Source organism: Drosophila eugracilis, unplaced genomic scaffold (assembly GCF_018153835.1).
Source record: "Drosophila eugracilis isolate 14026-0451.02 unplaced genomic scaffold, ASM1815383v1 contig_2167, whole genome shotgun sequence".
Lineage (NCBI taxonomy): Eukaryota > Metazoa > Arthropoda > Insecta > Diptera > Drosophilidae > Drosophila > Drosophila eugracilis.
Window position 1 is genome coordinate 28,307 of NW_024573052.1, and position 23,956 is coordinate 52,262.

Here is a 23,956-nt window from a genome sequence, read left to right on the forward strand (position 1 = left end):
TTTCTTCATGCATTTTCTTTTCAAATTCTCTTTAATTTATAATGCTCGTTTTTTTGTTTTTTTTTGTTTTTTTGGTTTTGTTTCGCTGCTTTACATAGTATGTGTTCTCAGTATATATGTACGTATCTAGTGGAACCAATCGAACCATTCAAATTATACGCAAAGGACACGCAACGAAATGATTACAACTTGGCTATTGGCTATTTGCAGCAGAGGATAGTGCTTAGTTTCCTATGTCCTTTCCTAAACAATTTCACATTTAATTGGCTTATTTTACTTTGCAAAGAATCAATGGTTTACCGGCGTTATCATTTGTACCAGCATGGGCATGGAGCTAAAAGCAAAATCTGCTTACTTTCGCATTTCGTTAGCCGTTAATGGCTTTTTAATTTTTTTTTTAAATTGAACTTTTTTCTAATTTTGTTGTTGGCTTTGGTTTTCGGTTTTCGGTTTTCGGTTTTCTGTTTTTCAGTTTTCCTTTAAGATTTCTTGTGTTTACCATTTTAATTAACTTATGTTTTTGTAGCAGTTTACCTAATTATTAATCAACAAGAAGAAACGTTCTTTATAGTTGCTTTACGCTTCGCACAAAGAAACAGACACACACAACTAAAACCAAAAACGAATATAGTTTCATTTGGTTTACTTCAAAGCGGCTACATTAAAAAATTACAAAAAAAACGTTCAAAACTACTAGCGCATTAACCTAAAAACTTCATGCTTTCGTTTAATTTTATTTGTATTTTTACTTCCGTGTTGCTTTTTTTTTTTTTATTTTTGTATTTTCGGTTTTCATTTATCAATAGGCTTAAGTAGTTAATTTGTTTTGTTTTTCTTTTTGTTCTTCGTATTTAATCCTTTCTTCTGCCTCGTAAATAGTTTTCAGAATTGCATATTTAGTTACGCGAGGCACTGCTTGCCATCACCGTTACTGCTTTCGCACTGCTTGGTGTCTGTGTTGGTGTGGTGTGGTGTGGTGTATGTAGAGTATGGTGAGTTTTAGTGAGTTTTAGTGAGTTTCCGGTGTTTGTTGAGTTTGTGTGTGTGGTGTGTGCGAGTGTTAGATAGAAATAGGGAGTTGGAGCGTAGAAAGAGATAGAGACAGTATCTGATACATTTGCTATATATAAATGTCTGTATATATATATTCGTAGAGAAAGGCACAGATGAAATTATCGTATAATTAAATTTGTTGCTTCTTCATATTCCTCCTCGCCTTCGACCGAATCGTTTGCTAAGTTTGATTTTAAAGTTTATCTAAACTGGAGAGCTCCTTCACATTATTTTTTACAGTGTGTACAAAGAGTGTAAAATTGTTTTCATTCTTATTTCCTTTTGGTTTTCCTTGAAAAATTAGCTTAGACCATGTTGAAAAATTGACAGTGTTAAGTTAGTGTTCTTCTCGTTTCCTCATTTCCTCATTTCCTCATTTCTATTTTCTTTGTCTTGTTCTAGTTATGCCTTCTGAAGAAATATCTTGATACTCTATTGTAATTCGTTGATAGTTCCATATATACACTATATATAGTCATTAAACATTAATCTTTAAATTTCTACTACATTTCTCTTGATTTTTTTTTATTTTTATTTCCCTTTATAAATGCTACTTTTTAAAGTTCTTCTTGTAGTTCTAGCTCTTGCCATCTTTGCTTTCCTTTTTCTTTATCCGTTTAGGTTCGAGAGTTATATCATATTTTGTATGTATATTTAAAAAAAAAACATCTTGGATACCCTTACTGCGTTGGCACTGTTTTTTTTTTTTCGGATGTCTGTTCTTTGTTTTCGGGTTCTAGAAGTTTGTTTTGGAAGCCTTTAGGGGGGAGATACTCGTACAGAGAGACAGACATTGGGGCTTTAGCAAAGATTGTCGACCAGATCGTAATAGCTAACTGTATGTGGGTTGTGGGTTGTGTGATAGTGTGTGTGTGTGTGTTTAAGTACCTAAGTAAATTCGTTTGCACAAAGTTCATATATTTTTTTGGTTTCCCCGTTTTCCGTATTCTTTTTTGTTGGTTTTTGTTTTTGTTGGGTTGTGTACTCTTGACCCTGGAACAACGCAGCATTTTTTTCGTGTTTTAAGTTTAGGTACGATCTTATGAGCTACAGTTCTCTATTGCTTATCAATGTGTTCGCTCAGATGGCTCTATTTGGTATATCATTCCTTTAGTTTTAACCTTGGCTTAGCTACATACACATACGTAAAATACTCTCGAATACACATACGTTTACATACAGGCCTTCTATATATACAGATAGCGTGTGGTGGTGTGTCTGTTTGTGTTGTTGTTGTTGTTGTTACTGTTTAAGTTTTTAGTTTATGTTTTTTGGTGTCTGCATGGCTTCTCATATAAACGTTTAAACTTTAAGAGCTAATCACAGAGTTGATGATTCTTTGTTCACAAATTTCCATCATTTTTGTTTCGAATGCAGTATCCCTATAAGTAACTGTATATGTAATATAACTGTATATATATGTAAATCGCATATAACACTTGTATATAATCCATCATCATCACCATCGTCTGTCTGGGTAATCATTGGTTTCTTCTTTTTTTTTTCATTTTTTGACTGCTACATTTAAACGGAAAACACTCTAATCAACTTTGAAACTTAGCTATCTTCTCGACTTTCGGTTTTTCTTCTTTAATTTTTCTTCTTTATAGTTTCTCTTCTTCTTTGGTTTTTCTAATAAGTTCTGCCTTGTTAAAGTTATGAAAACCGTAGGATTGCACTAAAAACAGTTGACAATTTAGTTTACTAGCTTTTACTTTACTTTACTTTTCTTTGCTTTCAAGTTTATTTTACTGCTTTTTATATTTTCGTTTATGTGGCTAAGAGTTTTTGCCATTAACCATTAACCATTTACCATTTACCATTTACCATTTATCGTTTAAAGTATAGTATATAGCTAGCGATTAATCATTATTTGTGTTTTTTTTTCTCACCACACTGATCGATCTTTATGCCTAAAGCCTAATGTTATAGTTATAGTTTTTAGAAAATTCCCTAAAGTATTCTTTAATGGCGGCCAGGCTTACGTTACATCGATTATAGAAGTTTCTACTTCAAAGTAAGCTCCTTTCAAGTGTATAGCATTGGAAAAGACATACCCTGGGTGTTTTCCAAAAGTTCGGGCTTTCCATAGCTTGGCAACTGTTAATCAGCTCTACAGTAATCATTATTATATGTGTAATCCTGGCCCTAGTTAGAGATACCTACTTGTTACTAGACAGTGTGTGTGTGTGTGTGTGTGTGTGTTTTTGCATTTAGTCCATGGAGGATTGCGGGGACTTGACCAGAAGAAGCTCTTTATAGTCACTGTCCCTATCCTCTGGCTCGTTGTCCTGATCCTGTTCGGGGTCCCTCTGCTCCCGCTGATCCATGCGCCTCCGTTCGCTGATGATGCGCAGGATGTCCGAGGAGTCGGACTTACTAACTCCCGCTGCGATATCGGGCAGAGGTTTCGAGCTGCCGCCCAGATCTGGGATGTCCAGCGAGCTCGAGGCAATAATTGCCACTGATCCTGGCCCTGATCCTAAACCAGATCCCCCTGCAGCTGTGGGCAGCAGCAGCGAGCTCTCGTCCATGTCAGCGTCCTCGTCCAAAGCCTGCTGCTTAAAGAGCTGCTTGGTGCTGCCACTGCGACTGCGTGGCGGCATGGATCTGGGAACAGAAAGTAATAGACTGCTTCTCATACATCCTTGATCCACGGACTGTGACCATCCAAAGGGTCTTCGCGGTGGAGGGTGTGAAGGATGTGCCGGCAATGGTAATGGCATGGCCATAGGCAAGGGCGTGGGCGTTGCTATGGGCAAGGACATGGGCGGGGGCAGTGGGTTAACAGGGGGAACCAGAGCACTAACCACCGATAGTGATACATCCCCATCCGCCTCCAAGTGCCCCACATCGGCACTGCGGACACTCCGTATATCGTAGGAACCACCACCACCACCCCCAGCGCCTCCTCCATCCGACTCGAGGCTCTCGAAGATCGTGCCCCTCCGACAGTCGAGGGCATCTCCGCCCCAGGGCAGCGAGTCGCAGCTGGTGCGCTTGGCCTCCAGATTCCGTCGTCGGATGGCCTGCTCGTCCAATGAGCGCTCCTTGGACAGCACGCCGCGCTTACGGAAGCCGGCGGCCGCGGAGGCACGACGCCCGCGGCGGCGATTGTCCAACGGCGGTAGCGGGAGGCCGGCCACGCCAACAGCCAGCGGTTCGCCCGTTCCAACGCCTCCCGCTGCCGTCGCTGTGCCGCCGAATGGCTCGCCCAGCCGTGCGCCGAGCGCCTGAGGCGTCAGCGTGCCGCCCATTTCGGCGAGACTCAAGCCGAGCATGGATTGTGGTGGCTGCTGGAAATACTGAACGGTCTGCCGTCGTTGTCCAGCTCCAGATGCCGCAGATACCGCTCCAGAGCCCGCACCCCCGCTCGTTGTTGCTGTACCACCGGCCACCAGATTCAGATTCGTGGCCGCCGAGCTGGTTAGACTCGAACTGGGATTGCCACCCAGTGTGGTTACGATGCCGGTACCACCGGCAACTGGAAACTTCTTGTCCAGCGAGGGTGTACTGTATATAAAGTTCTTTGGTAGCGATTTGACCTTGGCCAGGGGGCGCGGGGGAGCGGCCGCCTTCGATTGCGCCTCCGCCAGCTGCTGGCACAACTTTTGCTCCTGGGCGAATTCCTGCTCGCGCACCAGCTCACGCTCGAGCTCCACCTCCATGTCGAGCTCGTCTTCCATTTGCTTGTGGCTCTCCTCGAGGTGTTTCATCAGTACAGCCACGACGACGTTCACTAACACGAATTGCGCCATCAGCACGAATATCACAAAGAATATGGGAGCAATAACCGAGCTGACGCAGCAATTGCGAACGCAATCGGCCGCGTCATCGCAATTATCCCTCAGCGTGTCCTTCATGATGCCGTTCCAATTATCGCCAGTCGCTACGCGAAACAATGTGAGGAAAGCCATGCCAAAGTTGGCGAAGTGCGCGTGCTCGCCCAATCCCTGGCAGGGTATCTCATCGGAGCACTCGAGTCGCCCGAAAAGCTCCACGCCCAATGCCGCAAATATGAAGAATAGCAGGAAGAACAGAAGTCCAAGGTTGCCCACTTGCGGCAGAGCCTGCATCACGGTGTCCAATAGGGCGCGTATTCCCTTGGCCATTTTTAAGAGTTTCAATACCCTGGCAATTCGCAGGACCCTCATTACTCTGATAATCGTCGGATTGATGGGTATTATGTTCGTTTCCAGTTCTTCCAGGACAATTCCCACTATGGATAGCAGAACAATGCCCACATCCAGCTGATTCCAGCGGTCCTTCAGATACAGTTTCCAGCCCAGGGCCACAAGTTTCATGTTGGCCTCCAGTATGAACACCGCGGTAAAGAAGTAGTTGAAGATCTTCAGGGCGTACTTGAGACCTGAGGGCATCTTGTAGTATTCCATGGCCATGGTGACCACATTCAGGCCAATCACTGCAGCAATGGCCAGATCGAAGTACTTCGATGTCACCACGTTGTGCACGAACATCCTGGTGGGTGAGTAGTTTGTGTAGTACGGTGGCTCGTGCATTCGTCGCCGTTTCTTCTCCATCTGCAGAGCCCTCTTCGCCGCTCGCCGAATCTTCTCCTCCTTCTCCTGCTCCTCACGACATCGATGGAAGTTCTCCACCACCACGCCCACGAACATGTTTAGCACGAAAAAGCCCACTAAGAGAATGAAGGCTATGAAGTACAAGAGTCGCCATTCATTGTAGTTGACGATGGGCTGCTGGTCCACGCCTACGGCATCCAGACCGGTGTACATAATGTTGACCCAGCCATCGCGTGAACTCAGGACGAACAGGGACATCAGGGCCTTGCCCAAATCATCAAAGTTGTACTTGCGGTTGGTCCACACGTTGCCGGGTATACTTCGACACTCGTCCGCATTACGCACGCCCTTGATATTCTCGCCCTCGCAGTAGTAGAAGGTGCCCTTGAACAGTTGAACGCCCAGGATGCCGAAGATGATGAAGAAGGTGCAGCAGATCAGGACGATGTTGCCGATGGGACGCAGGGACGATAAGAGCGTTTGCACGACTAGTTTCAGACCCGGGGCTCGGTTGATCACCCGCAGCGGCCGCAAGGATCGGAGTAGTCGAAACACCTGTAAGGATATTTTTGTTTTTTTTTTTTTTTTTTGGGGAGAGAAAAGAGCAGATGGAAAAGGACGAGAAGAGAAGAGTAGTTGTGGTTGGTGCATCGGCTAAAATGCTTTATCGGCCGTGCCTGGTGAGGCACTGCTTGTTTTTGCGACTTCGGCTAGCGGACGCCAGGTGGCGAGTCACACAAGTGTGCCGCATGTAGTTAAAAGCATGAAGTAAAACGATGTAGATATACTAAAGATGAAGCCAACAAAACTTAAAATATCAACAAAACACACCAGATATGGCCATAGATCAACAAATAAAAATATATATAGATTAACAATAAAGCAAACGAAATATATACAAGCAAAAATTAACAAAAAAATATTCATAGTAAACCATTTTAAAAGTGTTGAAATAGATTCAAATAATGTAGAATTTAGTTATATCAAAGAAACAAATCATTTCCTTTAAATTCAAACTAAAAAGCCGCACTGGTGTGCTGTTACTAATGGAATTACTTATAATGATGATTAATCAAGAATCAAATTGGCTATTAATGGCCTTAAATAATATGAAAATGGCAACATTGCTTGAACAACAAAGCAAGGCGTTCGGAATTGATATTAATGGGTTAATTGGTAGGTAAAAGCACAACAAAATGGACGATTGCATTTATAGCTAGGATGGAGATGTTGTCGCGTTTTCGATGGGAGTGGCATGGGATAGCTCAAATTGTGGCTTAATTCGTATAGGGGCATGACACTAACTGACAACTCTACTCTGACCACATGAAATAAGTCAATGGAAAGGAAATTTACAAACAACCAAAAAAAAGCCAAGAAAGCTGAGAAAGAAAGTTTTGGAAAGAATTATCGTTATTTGTATAGAATATATGGTTATCAAGAATTTAATACTTTTACTATATACTTAATAGCCTTTTAAAGGAAAGTGTCATAGCCCTATTACTTGGAGGTTGTTGTTAGGAAAAAGGGAAACAATCAACAACTATGTACAATACAAAACTCAATGAAGGCGAGTCAACGGATTACTTGAATTATTTTTTGTTTTTCTTTGGTTTTTTTTTGGGGGATTGTTATTTTTTTTAAATGTAATTTATATATATATTTTTATTTTCTTGGGAGTGAGGGGGGGTCTACACACACATAATAAAATGGTGAAAACAAATTGGATTTTCTTGCTGATTAACGCATATAGCAGCGGAAATTTACCTGAATTTTCAGAGAGATATACAATATATATAAGTATATTATATACATGAGTTAAAGATATAGACACGAGATGTGTGTAAATAGAAGATAAAACCAAAATTGGAAATTGAAGAGATTTCAGATTTAATGTTTCATTGAAGAATTTTGAATCATGTGTGTGTGTGTGTGTGTGTGTGTGTGTGTGAGTGTGTGTTAGAGTGTGCGTGTGTGTGAGTGGGTGTGCGCAAGAAAAAGAAGAGCACATAAGAAGACAGAGATGGCCAATCAGCAGAGAAACAGAGATAGAGCTATGTGTACGGGGCGATATAGCGAGCGAGTTTTGATTTTCGATTTCGAGCTTTAGCGTTAGCCTTAGCCTTAGTATTAGTATTAGCATTAGCATTAGCATTAGATTCAAATTAGCGATTTAGCGATAGCTTTTCTGATCCGAGTGCGCAGCCCAGCAGCCAATTAAATGGGCGTGGTCGGTTCTGGGCGTGGTTGTCTTGGAAGTAGCTGTTCTGGTTGATGGTCTGCTTGTTGTTAATCGCTTGATATTGGCTTGTTTTTCTGGTTATCAGGTATTCTGGTTAACTGGTTTTCGACTGGTCGACTGGTCGACTGAGGACTGCTGGCTACTGCTGCTGCTGCTTTCGGATAGCAAAGTGTCCAAGGGCCGCGAGCCCGTACTTACCCTTAAAATCCCAAATATCCTCGGACTCGATTCGCTAATCAGGGACATTAACAAATCAATTATGGATATGGTAACCAAAGATCCGTCCATGATATTCCAGCCGGACGTAAAGTAGGCGTCGTGGCCGTAAAACATTCCCGTTGCCACCACCTATTGTTGTTATTAAATCATATTAGGAATTGGTTCACAAAAGGTGGAATCCCTCCCATTCATACTTACCTTGATAAACATTTCGACGGTGAAGACGACGGTGAACACGTAATTGGCTGTTGCCAGGAACAATCTTTCGGTGCTGCTTGGAGGGATGTTTGGTCTTTCCATGGCCAGGGTGATGCAGTTGAGCGCAATAAACAGCAGGACCACGTTGTCGAACCATTTTTGGTTGACAAACCACGTACAGATTTGCCGGAACCTGCAAAAGTGAAGGGTGTTCAAATGCAAATACGTGAAACAGAACTCGCAGACAAAGTTCAAATTGAATTTTCAGCTTGGTAAGAGGAGTACGGAAAACAGGAAACACATTTACAGCGTCAAAGCAACTAGTTCATTTAACTGCTAACTGATTTGTTCTTAATAAACCCACATTTGATTATTGTTTTGATTTCATTTCTCGGAAAAAACGTGCGAAATTTGGTTTCTCCTTATTTCTCCCTCCTTATTGTGCTCATAACTAAGCCAATAATGCTCCAAATGTGGAATGCAATACCTTGTTGAGCTTATTTTCTAATTCTTAACAAAACTGCATTGTAGAACTTTAGGCATTTTTCATAAAAAAAGACGATTTTACCCCTTAACGGCAACAATGCCGGGCTCTCTTCTGTCAACCGACGTATACGTGATTTTGGGCACAAAAAAATCCGTTTTTTGGCATAGCACAGCCAAAAATAGTCCAAATGGTGAATGTAATACCTCGTAGGGCTCGTAACTTGATTGCCATGATTCCCAATTGGTTTGCTTTCAAATCTGGGAAACTTAATTTTTGGCCCATTTTTGAAAATTTTGATGATGGTACCCCTTATCAAAAATGCGAAATTTGGGCCAAAATTTATATTCCCAAAATCGAAATACGAGTGATGGGGGTGGTAAGGGCTGGTCGTTAGCAGCACGAAACAGTCGTTCCTTTGGCTGTGCGTCCTGTTTTGACCGAGCTAGACCTAACAACCCGCAATAAAAGTTGCGAATTTCTGTTAAAATTCGGTTTCCTGATTTTTCAGACCTTAAAACAGAGCTCTCACCAAAAAATCAGAACAATTATAGCAAAACCAAGTATAGGGGTGTTAAGTTTCGGTAGTTAGCTGCACAAAACAGTCATTGTTTTAGCTATGCGACTTGTTTTGACAAAGTTGGAGCTAAGAAACTGCAGCAATCCCGGGCTTCCTGCTGTCAAACGACGTATACGTGATTTTGGGCACAAAAAATCAGTTTTCTTGGCATAGCAGAGCCAAAAACGGTCCAAATGAGGAATGCAATACCTCGTACGGCTCGTAACTTGATTGCCATGATTCCCAATTGGTTTGCATTCAAATCTGGGAAACTTCATTTGAGGCCCATTTTTGAAAATTTTGATAATGGTACCCCTTATCAAAAATGCGAAATTTGGGCCAAAATTGATTTTCCCAAAATCGAAAAACGAGTGATAGGGGTTGTTAGTATTGGTCGATAGCAGCACGAAACAGTCGTTCTTTTGGCTGTGCGTCTTGTTTTGACCGAGCTAGAGCTAAAAAGCCGAAAATAATGTTGCAAATTTCTGTTAAAAATCGGTTTCCTGATTATTCAGCCATTAAAAAAAATAGTTGTGATTTTCCGCCCAAAAATAATTGAAAATGTGAAAAAATTTAAAAATTCATAGTGGGTCGGCGTAATGTACCTGTTGTTCTCTGGGAATATGTAGAGCGAGTAGTCCTCGCGCTCGGTGGTAAAATGCTTGGGCGTCAGCTGCTCGATGAGCATTTTGAGCTTGGAGAAGCGTTCGCCGCCTCCTGGCACCATGGAATGTGGCTGCATCGCCAGCTGCTGCTGATCCTTGGACAAGCGGTGCTGTTGCTGCTGCTGCTGGGTGGTCGAGGAGAAGGAATCCTGCCGTTGCTGGAGCAGCTGCTGCTGATGGAGCTGCTGCAGCTGCTGCAGTTCCTTCTCCTCGAGCCGCTTCTTCAGATTGTAATGGCTAATGGAGTTCTTGCGCTTGTCCCGCGCCTCCATGTACTGTTGCAGCATGTTATCCGGCTCGTTGAGATTGCCGTACGACTTGTTCCACTTGTCCAGGTCCATCTTCGAGTTCGTGTACGAGAGCGACTTCCGGTTGGCCTCCAAGTTATGCAGATTCAGATGCGAGGTCTTGCTGAAAGCCAGTTCGATGGAGCTCATCCTACGTTGCCCAGAACCTGGGCGCAGTTTGGGCGGCTGATTTAGATTCTGATAGACCTGCGAGTTGAAAATGCATGCCGAAGCCCGACGACTGCCCGCAGGTCCGCTGCCTATGCTCAGGGTATTTGATAGTCTCCTTATGGAGTTCTGTGGACTTAGGCGATTGGTTTCCTTGGAACCCGAGGAGGGACCACTGACCACAGCGTTGCCGCTTCTTAGCAAAAAGCTGTTGTCGCCACCATTATTGAGTTGCTGTTGCTCTTCCTCCTCATCCTGAGTCCTTCGTGAAGGATTATCCTCGTTGGTCAGGGCCAAAGCGGAGGATCGGCGTTTCTTGGAGCTGCCACGTCTCAATCGCTGCTTAAAACTCCCCTGAGGAGGTGGAGCCAGCGGCAGGCGTTCACTAGACGAACTCCCACTTGTCGAGGCTCCTGTGTTGGTACCTCTTCCAATTCCCGTTATGGGAATCTCACCCACGCTCACATCGTTAAGACTGTGACTCTGACTCTGTGCCTCCGCTGAGGACGAGATGGTGGGTACATAAATGGGCGTAGCCGCCGCCGTCGAACTGGAGCTCTTCGAGATGTCGTCGATGATCACGCTGTGCATGCTAGCCGAACTGCCAGCGGTGCTAGTGACACCCACTCCCATGCCCACGCCCACCCCTAGCTGGCTGGCATTGAGGATGTTCAGGGGCTTGTGGGAAAGCACAGGCGAGGGCGGGATGAGATCGATGGAGGGTATCCCTTCGTCCAGACTTCGTTGTCCGCCCGTAAAGATGTTCGGCGGCCGCAATAGAGAAGGGGAGGGCGGACTGGGTGGCTGGGTATGGGATGGTTTTTTGGTTGGAGTTAGTATGTTGAAAATGATATTCGGTACTGTACTTACTTCCATATCGCCCCACTGGCGGAAGCTCATGCCCGGCTCCAAAGTAGTGCTAGGGGAATCCTGCGGCGTGGCTGCCGTTGTCGTGATGATGGGCGGATCCCGGACGAGCCGGATTTTGGAGAGGCGTGGCGCCTCGCTACGCCGCTCCTTGATGGAGTATGTCTGTGTGCGACGGGGTGCAGGTGGTGTCAAGTGTTCTTGTCTGTCTGCGAGGATTGTTCCACGTGGTGGTGGTGCTCTTACCTTTTTGAGGCCGCCGCGCGGCTTGGCATGCTGCGCCCCCTCCTCCTTGCCGCCGCCGCCGCCGCCCGACTCTCTGTCCCGCTCCCTATCCCTGTCCCTTTCACGCTCGCCAGATGCGGTGGCGCCGGAAGTGCCAGAGGCGGAAGGAGCAGCAGACGAGGCGGGCAGCTCGTTGATCTGGTAGTCGTGGGTGGGCTGCAGCAGGCGCTGGCGGTGCATGTTGCTCTTTGCCTCGATGATCAGCTCGGCGGAGTCCTGAAGCTGCTGGGGATTACGAACCGTGGATTCAACTTGGGCCATTCAAACAAACAGACACACACTCTCGCATGCAGCATGCAGCTATCACACACACTCTTTTTTTTTTTTTTTTTTTTTTGTTTTTCTTTTGTCACAATCACACCTGGTCATTATGGGGATCCTGTTCTAGATCCGTGATCCGTTCAGAGCTCACTTACCTTGCGCACATCCTCCGCCGATCGCCAGCGGTTGCGCACCTCGTAGTAACTATCGTTGGTGGTCGAGGAGTCCGCCTCGCTCCGCGACTCATCGTACATACCATCGCTATAGTTCTCGGCCAGCGTCTCCTCGCGCAATTTCTTAACCAACTCGCGCTGTTCACGCTCGCGACGTTCATTTCGCTGAGGGAATCAAAATTTCAAAATTAGACTTTCTCGTCAACCGGCGGGGGATATCGGCGTGGATTTCGGGGGGATGGTGGCATTGGGTATTCGAGGTCGTTAGGTCGGCGGGTCAGTCGTCTTTTACGAGACCCACTCGCTCGCTGGCTGCCTGGTTTGGCTGGCTCATCCGCTCGCATCCGGTTGAATGGGGGGCGGGGGAATGGAGGCACAGGCCACAGATTGGGATTGGGATCGCGACGCATCGATGCTTCATATTATGACGTGGTGTTTCCTTTACCTTAACTAATTTATCATTTACATAATTTTGTAACTTTTTGTAACAGAACTGAAATCTTAATCGCAATCGTTTTATTTTACATTTTAAAACTCAAATAGAAACGTGTCATGACTTAACTTTCTTTTTAATGCCTAGCAGTTATCAAATTGAATTAATCTTTAAAGTTTAATTTAAAATGCACATAAAATATTGAAATTTAAATAAAATATTACTAAAATCTTCATAAAACATCACAATCTGAAGCGTCGCTTGCGTATTAGTTGGCGATAATATCCTTTATATCCAATAGCTAATCGAAGATCCAAGGATCGTTTCGAAAGTGCTAGGTTATCTTTTTTTCAAATATTTCGTATTCAGTATTTTGGGACAGGGGAATGTTGTTGGCAAAACTCTACCTCTGAACTGAATCCCTCAACTAAAATGGCCACCAATAAATTAAATAGCACATAATTGCCGAATGTCATTAGTGCCACAAAGTACAATGCGGCCCAATGACTTGTCTTTTCCATTCCGTTGAACAGGACGACGTTCCAATCCTCTTGCGTCAGAATCTAAAAACATTTTCGTTTCGTTTTCGTTTTCGTTTTCGTTTTTTTTTTTTTGGTGATTTGTAGTAGTTGTTGTTGTTGTTGTTGATTGTTGTTGGAGTTTGATTGGAGAGTTGTTGGAGAGTTGTAGAATTGTAGTTGTTGATCGGTGGCAGTTGCAGTGGCGGGCGGCAAACGTGGTGCAGATTTAACATACATACGCATGGATATATATGTCGTGATACACATATCGGAATATATATCGTAAGAAGCGAAAGAAAAAGAACGAAATACCAATAAACAAATTTTGTAATTTTGTCGTTGTGGTGGGTGGCAAAGAAAGTAAGTAAGTAAGTAAGTAAGTAAGTAAGGAATTAGTTACGAAATACGAATGGAAAACGAATGGCAAAAATGTCAAAGGTCAGACAAAAGACAGACAGAGGTATAGATAGCGAGATCAAAACGGCAAACGGTGTTATCTTTTTTTTTTTTATTTTTTGCATATAAATATATATATATATATAGGCACATATAAGTACAAATCGGTTCAGATCGGCATACTTATATGATCCTATATCAGGAGAGCATCAAACACTAGCAGTTTGTTCATTTTGGTTTTTTTTAGTAACTCAGGCGCATACATAAAATAAGCGTAAAACTTAAAAATATCATCGGTTAATGGGAAACTTGATCTTGAAAGAGATAAAGGCCCCAGGAAAAAATTCCTTAAGGTTAAGGAAAATAAAACATAAGTGCAATCAAGGGGCAAAGGCCAAGGAAATAGTCAAAAGAACTTAAAATATGGCTAAACATTTATCCAGAGTGTTCCCAGACTGTAATTCCTTGTAAAACATAGCATACTTTTTCGGGTAGCCAGGAACTCTCGGATATAGACAAAGCTTTGAAAGTGAGTTAGTCAGAAGGAAGGTATAGATGGGGTCTTTTTAGGGGAGTCCAAGCAGTGGTGACGGCTTGACTCAAACTATCTGTGGACAGCCCGTTAAGAAGCTGCTCAAACTGATTTCTTTTTGAGAAACAAAAACAATAATTCGTGGTGTGGCATACTAAACGAACACAAAGCGACAACAAAATGAAAATCATATTTAAACGAAAAGATATATAAGCACGCTATAAGCAAAGCCAAAAGTAAATAAGTTAAGAGAAGCAGCAGCAAAGGCTCTCGAACTAAATCAAAGAGCAAAAAGCGCACAAAAACTCTTGCATATAGGAGAATTTGTAAAAAAGTTTAAATTTTTCATGGAGCATTTCCTCCATTCTGGTTTTGTTTTTGCTTTTTACACAAAGTGCCAATGGGTTTTTCTATTTAATTTAAGTAATTTTTGTTGTTTTTTGTTATTTTTTGCTATACAATACGAATGCGGTTAACATAAGAGGCGAATTAATTTGATTTTGGTTTTGTTGATGTTTCTAAACTTTTGTGGCTGTACATTTTTTTTTTTGGTTTTTGTTTTGCGCATAAGCAACTTTTAAAATATTATATATAGATATTAACAACGCTTTTTATACAGCTGGCTTAGCAACAAATTTGAAAACGGATCGACTAGGTGAACGAAGGAGATATATAGTTTAGTAGAAAAGGCAAAGATCGAGGGGAAAGCAGCAGCAGCAAATCGAGAAATAAAAACTTTCGTTTCCGTTTGAACAAGCCAACGAACAAACAAACAACAAACCCAACGAACAAACAAAAGACTTAAATCAAATATGTACACAGTTTGCATGAATGTGGCTGTGGCTGTGGATGAGTCATTAGGTTCTGATTGGGATTCGTGGCAAGTCAGGTTGGCAAATTGATTTGGGTCTGGCATACAATTATAAAGCCGAAAGCTAAAGCCGAGGCCAAATTAAGGTGAGGATCCCAAAAAAAGTCATGCAAAAAAACTCGGAGCATCAGCGTTAACGGTTTTTGCTTGGTTTACATCGTATGTGTGTATGATCAAAAGAGGGGAAAAAAGAAAGAGACAGAAGAGAGAAAGAGATAGAAAAAGATTGTGGTGAGAGAACCGAATGGATGTTCTTTCCAAGAACCTTCGGTTGCCTTTGTACAGTTAGGCAGTAAGGGATGTCAATTCTGTCGATAAGTTTACCAATAAGTTTCGATTTATTTTCGATTTCTTCTGAGTTGAGTTTTATATCTGAACATTTCTTTGGGTAAATATTATTTAGTTTTTGAATCTTTGACATCTTTACAGAAACTGCAAGCCCAGCTGTACTTTTAGATATGTGTTTGTCCATCTAATCAGAATATTTACAGGGACTTCGTTATATAACTTTCTTTTTTGAGACTACCCAATGGTCGTGTGTTGTGTATGCGTAAAAGCTTATGTGGGTGTTTGGTTATGTGGAGAACTCTACGACTACTTTAGCTGGCATCAGAATCGAAACGAAATCGAAATCAAAGTCGAAAACAAAGCTGATAAAGAGAGAGAGAGAACTCAAGGATACAACCAACTGTTGAGTACTTATATAAGACTAGAATAAATTAAATCAAAATCAAAAGGTCAAAGAGAGCAGAAACTAGGAACTGGGGGAATTTTTGTGGCTATACGTAAGAATTCATTAAATACTTTTTCATAATCACAAGAATTTCAGACTGGTATTGATAGGTATTGTTGTAGCTGTTGTTCAAAGTGGATTTCAGGGGGGGTGGAGGGTGGTTTGGTTGGGTGGTACAGCTTTGGATAAAGGAAAAGGAAATTTGGGGAGTTTTTGGGAAGAGGTGGATAGGTGGATAGGTAGGAAGTTTATTGCTGTATTATTGTTCTTACTTGGAATACTGTGACTGTGGCCCACAAAATGTTGTTGAAGTGTTTGCGATCGCACTCGCATTGCGGATGCCGGCTGATTATTTCGGGACACGTGCACTCGCGTTCGAGTCCGGATTCGTCCAAAAATTTACAAAACTTACCGCCAAACAGATACATGCCGAGTATGCTGCAGGTTTATATATATGTTTTATATATACCGTATACATATGTATTTATTTATAGAGTCATAGATGTGTGTCTGTTATCATAGTTCATTAATATGGCTATATAAACTGGTTCATAGATATATATAGAGAGAGAGCTGGGTTCGTATATATATATATATATGTGTATATATATTTTATATATTATATAGTTGCGATTCTTATATTTAAGGATATAAACAAGTAGTAGGTTCATCTAGTGGTCCCTGTACATAAGTATATATATATATATTGGGTGTTTTTTCGGGGGGGTAACTTGTGATTCTTTAGAGAACGGAAAGAGGCAAAAAGAAGAGTCCTCTCATCTAAAGGCAGAGTCTGCTCCTCTGCCAGCCTAGATTCTTCTGTTCTTTTCTATCTGGTTTTTATGTCTATATACACAGTGGTTGTTGGTGGATAGTTCACGATCTGACCTTAATGCTTGCATATTTACATAATATACTTCCTAAGAAATGTGTGCTGTGCATAAAGTTCGACTATGGCGGAAGGAGATTTTCATATTATTTTACAGTTGGTTGGTCTCAGGTCCTTGGGAATGGCAACTTGAACTAACCAAAAAAAAAAAAAAATCTACTGATTACAGGAGAATCTCTATGTGTTCGCATGTTCGTATATGAGGTATGTGTGCCTGAAGGATCTGAGTATAAAAAGGGACTTTCGATTACAGATTACAGTGGGAGAACGGTTGGTTATGCTTGTGTATGTGTGGCTGTGTCTGTGTGCGAGACAGTGGGAGAGACAGAGACAGAGAGAGTTCTCCTTTCAGAGGGTTTGTTCGGGTGGAGTTCTATACAACTTAGAGTCTAGAATAGCATATGGTCTAAAGATAGGTATATACATAAAAGGTAGGACATTGAGCAAAGTGTGTGACAAAAATCGAAGCATATTTATATATATATATATATGTAGTACATAAAGAAGAGCACGAGCGAGACAGAGATATTTTTATATATATATATAGAGAGAAAGAGAGCGAGACAGACAGAGAGAGGTGTTCAAATAATGTGTATGTGTGTGTGTGTGTGTGTGTGGTTTATTCGAGAGGTATACGAGTATGCCAAGTGTTCGAGATGCTGGATGCAAAACTCACTGCTACTCGGTTATGTTTACAGTATATCGCATGCTGGAAGCTCAACAAACTCGAACGGAAATGCTTACCTGGTGCATCAATGTACATCACACAAATACATACACGCATACATACAAGGAGCGTTATTAACAGAGTTAGGCTTATGGGCGGGCATTCCCATGTTTATATACGAATACTCCGAACGACATGCGGATGCGCGCTGCTTGCTATGGAACTCGTAACGGTAATGGTAACGCCAACGGCAACGATAATTCTAGCACTAACGCTAACGGTTAGCTAACGGTAATGGTAATCGCAACGTTCAACGCATGCATGCCAAATCAAGAATCGTAATTGTTATCGAAATCGAAATCGAAATCTAAGTAACTAAAGATGAAATCAAGACTTCAACTGAATACCACACACTCAATCAAGGGCACACCACAAATTAGTGCGAGCGAGCAAGATGGCTAGCTAGCTAGTCGATCTTGATGTCTGGCGATCGAAATGCAATTTAAGAAATCATATAAATCATACGCTTTGTTTGTGTGAGTGATTGATCGGATGATCGATGTCCAAATCACTCGCACATACTACCAAAAAAACACACATGGTTAGACAGACAGACAGAGACAGAGACACAGAGCGTGAGCGTGAGAGAGCGATAGAACGTCACAAAGAGTTATCGATTGAAGCGTTAAACGAACGAGCATCAATCGAATCGAAACAGAAACGAAAATGAGAAACAAACTAAAACCGTAATCGAAATCGAAAAATCGAAAAGTGAAAAAGAAAGAAAGCTAAATGCTCAACGTATCAGAACGTATTTCACTGGATTATTGGGTTTTTTCTTTGGGTTTCTTCTTTTTTTTTTTCTTTTTCGGTTTCATGAACAGTTAGGTTATCGTAATCATATCAGTAGCAGAGATTATGGCGTAACATTAGGAGTAGTAGTAGTAGTAGTAGTAGTAGTAGTAGTATAGATATATACATATAGGTTTACGTATGGTATAAGGCTGATAGCAATGGGTCTACCTGGAACACTGTGACGAGCGCCCAGAGCAGGCTGTCGAAATTCTTACGATCGCAAATCATCTCTCCGTTAACTTTCTCGCAGAATTTACATCCGAACAGATTCATGCCGAGTATACTAAAGTGATGGTTTGGTTTTGTTGATATATAATATGATATATATATATAATATATATTTTGTTGTTGTTTGATTGTTTTTTACGTTTTCGATTTTATTTTTTTGAAATATATATTCTTATATATTTTTGTGTTTTTGGTTTTTTTGGGGTATTTTTTTGGGTTGTGTTTAGCATACAGTTTTTAGTTTTATTTTAATTTTCGGTTTTCATTTTATTCGATTATTATTGGATTGTTTTTAGTATATATTTTTATTAATTGTGTGAAGTGTGACAAAAAGAGAAAGAGAGAGAGAGAGAGAGAGACAAAATATATATATAGAGAGAGAGAGATAGTTAAGAAAGAAAAAGACAGAGTGTGGGTGAATGATAAATAGAGACAAGATATAGAGAGAAGGGGACAGCAAGGGAGGCCAGATCTAGTAAGTGTTCTTGTAAGTTAAGTGAAGCGGCAAAAGAAAACTAACAAATCAAAACACTCGTTAAAAGAGAGAGAGAGAGAGAGATGGTGAGAAAGATGGCTTAGATAGCCCGCCTAAACGACTGATATCGGACCACGGTACAGAATGGAAACGAAACAGAGGTACAGTTAGCACCCATAGAAACTAAGAAGCTTAAGCCTTGCAATATTAATGAAGAAGAATCGGGGCTTGGCTTTATTATTCTCTTTTTGGTCTGTTTTCTTGATTGTCTGTTTTCAGTTTTCAGTTTTCGGCTTTATTTTAGTTTTTCTCTTTCGAGTTTATTTGGGGCATTTATCGAGTTGGTTTATCTGTAGCGACGCAGGCTTTTTCGTGTTCAGCTCCATTTACAGTTCGTTTGGTTCATTGGTTCTCTTGTGAATATATATAGTATGTGGGGTTATATAGAGTCTGGTCGGATGTTTCGTGTGGCTGTTGTGTTTTTTATTTTTTATTTTTTTTTTGCTATTCTAACTACACAAACTCGATTACGTTTACTTTAGCAACTAGTCTATCTAAATAGTGTGTGTTCTTGTTTAAATATTGTTTCTTTTATCGTTCTGTGTGTGAATACTGGATATTCATAGTTATACGAGTATATCAATTACGAGTAATCATATATAGGTATATATAGAGATAGAGAGAAAGTACGGGTATATATAGGTATGTATCAAACTGCAGCGACTGCAACTACACAATAAGTAAGCGTACGATCATTTTTTTTTTTAAGTATTTTCTTAAGTTTAGTTTTTTCAAATACTTTTTTGTCGAGTGTCTTTTTGAGCGTGAGTGTGCGTGTGCCGTGTGTCCGTGTAAAAAAGCTCCAAACAGCAAAGCCTTTAAGCCTGCATTTTTAAGTCTTCTGGCAAATGCATCAATCCAAGCTGAGCTTTTGGTGTGTGGGAGTGTAAATATATATTTATATATATATATATATGTGTCTGTGTGTGTGTGTGGCTATGTGTTGCAGTGTTGGTTAACGCTAAAAGAAGCTAGGATACACACTTAGTTAATTTGAAATGGAATAAAGCATTTTTGGCTAACTAACTAAGCTAACTAATTGTTTCTGTGGCTGTAATTGCTGTTGTTGTTCTTGTAATGTGTGTGTGCATGTGTGTGTGTTAAACCAAATGAGCTTCAAATGATGGGGTGTAATAAGGAAAGAGATAGCCTTAGAGAGAGAGAGAGAAAGTGACAGCGATAGAGAAAGAGAGTGAGTGTTGTGTTGTGTTGGAAAAATAAAGGTTTCAGAGTAGAAAAAAGAACATTTTCCAAATTCAAATCCAAAAATTGACCAAGAAAGGCAGCGACTGGGTCGGTGCTTGAAATGGAACTCAAATCGAGATTGAACCGAGCGAGAAAGTAAGAGAAACAGAGAACTTCAGAGATTAGAGAGAGAAAGAGAAAGTAAGAAGTTTTGTTAGTGTCAGTGAGAAGGAGTGTGTGTGTGTGTGTTAGCGTAATGCAAAGTGAACGAGCGAGGACTCAAAGTGTACGACAACTAACTTTGACTTTGGGGGGTATTGGATAGAGAGACATAAAGAAATGGTTAGTTAAAGAGGATCGGGAAAGATATAGCAAGATAGATATATATAATAGATATATCAAGTGATACGGGTACAGTTCTTGCTGGTACGAATACGAGAGATCGATTGCTTTAAAAGTTACACAACTTTGTAACGTCATCTAACTACGATTCTTCCATAATTTTCAAATGTTACTCAGAGACAGTAAGTGAGAAAGATACCAAGAGATAGAACTTAAGAATAAATGTGAGTGAGATAGAGAGAGAGAGAGAGGGAGAAATCGTTAAGAAATCACTTGAAGAGACATTAAGGCAAATCTTTACTCATATAGGCAATACTCAAATGGTACGCAGTTGAAACGATCGTGTCGAAGAAGCACATAAATGAGGTTTGGGGGAGGCAGGGGGGTGGGTTCAAGAGATACGTGTAAGTCTTTGTATGATTATGGTGTGGGCAAGGATAGAGTCCTTAGGGAGATCCTGCGAACTAGGGGAAGAACTGGTGAGAGATGTAGGAAAATGAACGTCTATCAAATGATCAAAGGTACTGCAGATTTGGGTAATCAATAAATTTTCAGAAGTTACTTGGATTAAATCTTGAAAGTTTGTCTTGGAATATTTCTTAGAAATCTTAGTTAAGTGCTTTTTGAGTATGTTTTTTTTACTATTATTATCTTAAAATATGAAGACTATTGACCTTTTATTTCTTTTCCTGCAAATGATGGATTTTCTATAATGATGGATTGATAATGGCTGAGCAGGGTTAGGGTTATGGTCAGTTGACTGGATGGGTGGTAAGTTAAGGAGGGCTTTCATCTATGTGGAAAGCAGCTAGTGAGGCGGAACTAGGAACTGTTAGTTATAAGACGATTGCTATGGGCTAACGAAACTGAACTGTTTCTGGTTTTCTGTGGCTCGGGTTCTTTTGTGTTAATCACTCTTTTTTTTTTCATTTACATTGTTTTCATTGTTTGTTTGTGGGGGTCGCGATCGATAACTGCTTGGCTATCGATAGATTGTAGATTATACTGAATTTTCTTTCTTTTTCATCATTACTTTTGTTATTTCCGCATTCTTCTTGTGTGTGTGTGTGTGTGTGTGTGGTTGTGTGTTTGTGTTCGTGTCGATGTTTGTTTCTTTCTTTTTTCTTGTGCATGTGAGTCTGTCTGTGTATTTGTTGGTGTGTTGTGTTGTGTGTGTGTGTGTGTGTGTGTTTGTGAGTTGTGGTGGACAATCGGTAATCGAACTCACCTGAAGATGAAGATAAACAAGACGAGCAGAGAGAAGAACACGGCCACGTTGTCCATTGTGCGCAGCATCACGAATAGCTGGCGTCGCAGGTTGGGCATGAAGCGGACCAGCTTGAGGATTCGGAGTAACCGGAAGGTCCGCAGCACGGACAAACCGGATCCACCGCCTCCAGTCCCATTGCCCATGAACGTCTGACAGATTTCAATGGCACTAGTTTCGAGGAGGGGCAAAAAGTGATTATTCAGGTTCATTAAGGACAAAGGAGGTCCTCTGGATTCAGGTGACCCTCACTTACCTGAGAATGACGATGATGCCATCGAATACATTGAATCCATTGGCAATATACCGGAATGGACCCTCAGCAACAACCTTCAGCAGCATCTCAACGGCAAAGATGCCGGAGAAGACGACGTTGCTAGTCTCAACAATAGCGGTCAGCTCCGGCGGTTGGTTGTGGTATTCGATGCCCATGGACAGGGTGTTTATCAGGATGGCCAACAGAATGCCCTGCTGGAAGTACTTGTGCTCCACCAGTCGCTTAATATAGCGACGTACCCAGCTGCAGACACGCGACATGCAACGATAGACGGCGATCAGACACCGAGTCGTTGGTGATCTCTGTCTGGGTCGCTCGTCCAGTGGTGACAGGGCGTTCTGGTAGAGATCATAGCAGCAGGCATAGTCCTCCATATAGTTGCCAGTAGGTGGACGGGATTCTCGTACTCGAGAATTACCCTGTCCTTGCCGTGAGCGATAATTCCGACTGTGGCTGGTGGTATTGTTGTTGTTGTGATGGTGGTGCGACTGCTGGTGGTGCTCTTTGCGACGATGATTCGCCGCCTGGTTGTCTATGGGTCCCACAACAGCTGACACTGTCGAGGGTTCAAGTGTCTGGCCGGGATCACCGGCCGTTGAGGCAACCATCACTGTAGCTCCCTCACCTCCCGGTGGTGTTTGGTTTTGGCCAGTGGGCAGGGAACGCGGCTTGTGGTGAGCTCGCAACGCCTCGGCGGTATGTGGATCGCAGCGGGCTAGCGATGTGTAGAAGGACTCTAGCGTACTCTGACCCGTCGGCAAGGCCGCTGAAAAGGCCACAGAGAATGCTAAGAGCTCTTGACAAGTCATCGCATCGTGTATACCCAGTTCAGAGCAATCGGCATAGGGATTGGCAATGGTGCCGATGGTCTGAGGTAGATTAACCTGTAAAAGTGAAATATTATTAAAAAGCCGCAATAGATTTTGCTTTAAATGAGACAACTTTACTCACCTGCCAGATGCTGCCATCGCCAGCTTGGGTCATCTTTTCCGTGGAGAAGATGTTGCTTTTCTCAGTGGTTCCACCGGCGCCTCCTGCTCCACCCACTCCGCTGGCACCACCATTGGCACCATTCTGATGGTTGTGGAGTCCGGAATTACCACCGGAATTTGCCGCCGCTGCTGCAGCAGCTGCTGCTGCGGCCGCCGCTGCCGTTCCTGCAACGGTTGCTACAGTTGTGGCCACCGTAGAGGTAGTTCCTGTTGCCGCTGGATCTGCATTGAGGGCTGGGGGCGTATGCAGCAACACGTACTCATTGAACATCACCGATGGTCTTCGGCTGGCCGAGGTGGGCGGACTTAGGAAGCCCGAGGTGCACGGATGACTCTGCGAGTGTGCGGTGTTGCAATGTGAATGGTATTAGTGATTAGTTAATATAACTTAAACTGAATTATCAGGTATTCAGAGGGAATGAAATGGAAGATAACTCTCAAACTACTACTAGCAAAAGTTTCAGAAATGAAACTATATAAGGAATTATTTTACAAGGGTTATGATGCAAAGCTCCTGAACTTATAGGACCTACAATCTGGTATTTACCAAAGTGGTTTTGCGGGAATCAATTTAAAAAGCTCTCAATAAATAATGGGTTTTATTTACATAGTTTATCATGACCACACTTAATGTTAGTAGAATTCCAATAACTTCTATTACACAGTTTAATCTTCATCCACTTTTTACGACACCGCCTAACATTTATTTTGGCTTTAATGGGGGACATATGGACAACGGGTCGGTTCGGGTCGGGTCGGTTGGGTTATTGTCTCTGCTTTCAAATGGCATTTACATACGCAAACAAAACGAAATGATATAAATAATTAATGGGTATTTCGGCGGGACAATGGGCAAGGACAATGGGCTACTGATTTATCAATGGGACAATCAATTCGCTATATACTTATAAGCGCAAACACAAAGGGGAAAAACTATTCCAACTGCACTTAATATGCAAACATATCGTTTATATCTACAATTTGTAAGTGTCTTTTTTTTTCTAGTTTTTAACTTTATTGCTTTTATGTATCCTAGATCGCAGGCTAAATGCCCTTGCCAGAGGTCATAGCTAGGTAGTTTTCTAGTACTATTTTTTTTCTTTTTGGTAGGACATTCAGTTTTCGGTGCCACCGAAAAAGCGCTGCTCTCTCTCTCTACCTACACATTTTGTAAAGTATGTTCTGCTGGCATTTTATACATATTATTTTATTTATTTATTTTTTTCAGTAC

At 41.9% G+C, this 23,956-nt stretch overlaps 1 protein-coding gene across 8 annotated transcripts in view; it reads right to left on the reverse strand.

The window, feature by feature from the left end:
- Positions 1-74: 74 nt before the first annotated feature.
- Positions 75-23,956, reverse strand: part of LOC108103196 (voltage-dependent T-type calcium channel subunit alpha-1G) — a 90,545-nt gene continuing 66,663 nt past the window's right edge. For 5 of the 8 annotated variants that reach the window (XM_041818444.1, XM_041818445.1, XM_041818447.1 and 2 more), the window contains 12 exons: positions 22,685-23,059; positions 21,713-22,617; positions 21,418-21,627; positions 15,761-15,926; positions 12,843-12,998; positions 11,985-12,167; positions 11,530-11,790; positions 11,287-11,448; positions 9,902-11,220; positions 8,254-8,446; positions 8,035-8,184; positions 75-6,149 (listed from right to left, as the gene is read on the reverse strand). In XM_041818444.1, coding sequence (XP_041674378.1) covers positions 3,267-6,149; positions 8,035-8,184; positions 8,254-8,446; positions 9,902-11,220; positions 11,287-11,448; positions 11,530-11,790; positions 11,985-12,167; positions 12,843-12,998; positions 15,761-15,926; positions 21,418-21,627; positions 21,713-22,617; positions 22,685-23,059 — 6,963 coding nt within the window. In that variant the 3' untranslated portion in view covers positions 75-3,266. Of the gene's footprint in view, positions 6,150-6,261; positions 8,185-8,253; positions 8,447-9,901; positions 11,794-11,984; positions 12,168-12,842; positions 12,999-15,760; positions 15,927-18,067; positions 18,183-21,417; positions 21,628-21,712; positions 22,618-22,684; positions 23,060-23,956 lie in introns of those variants that run through there. The other 3 variants (XM_041818449.1, XM_041818448.1, XM_041818450.1) reach the window with 2 other exon arrangements.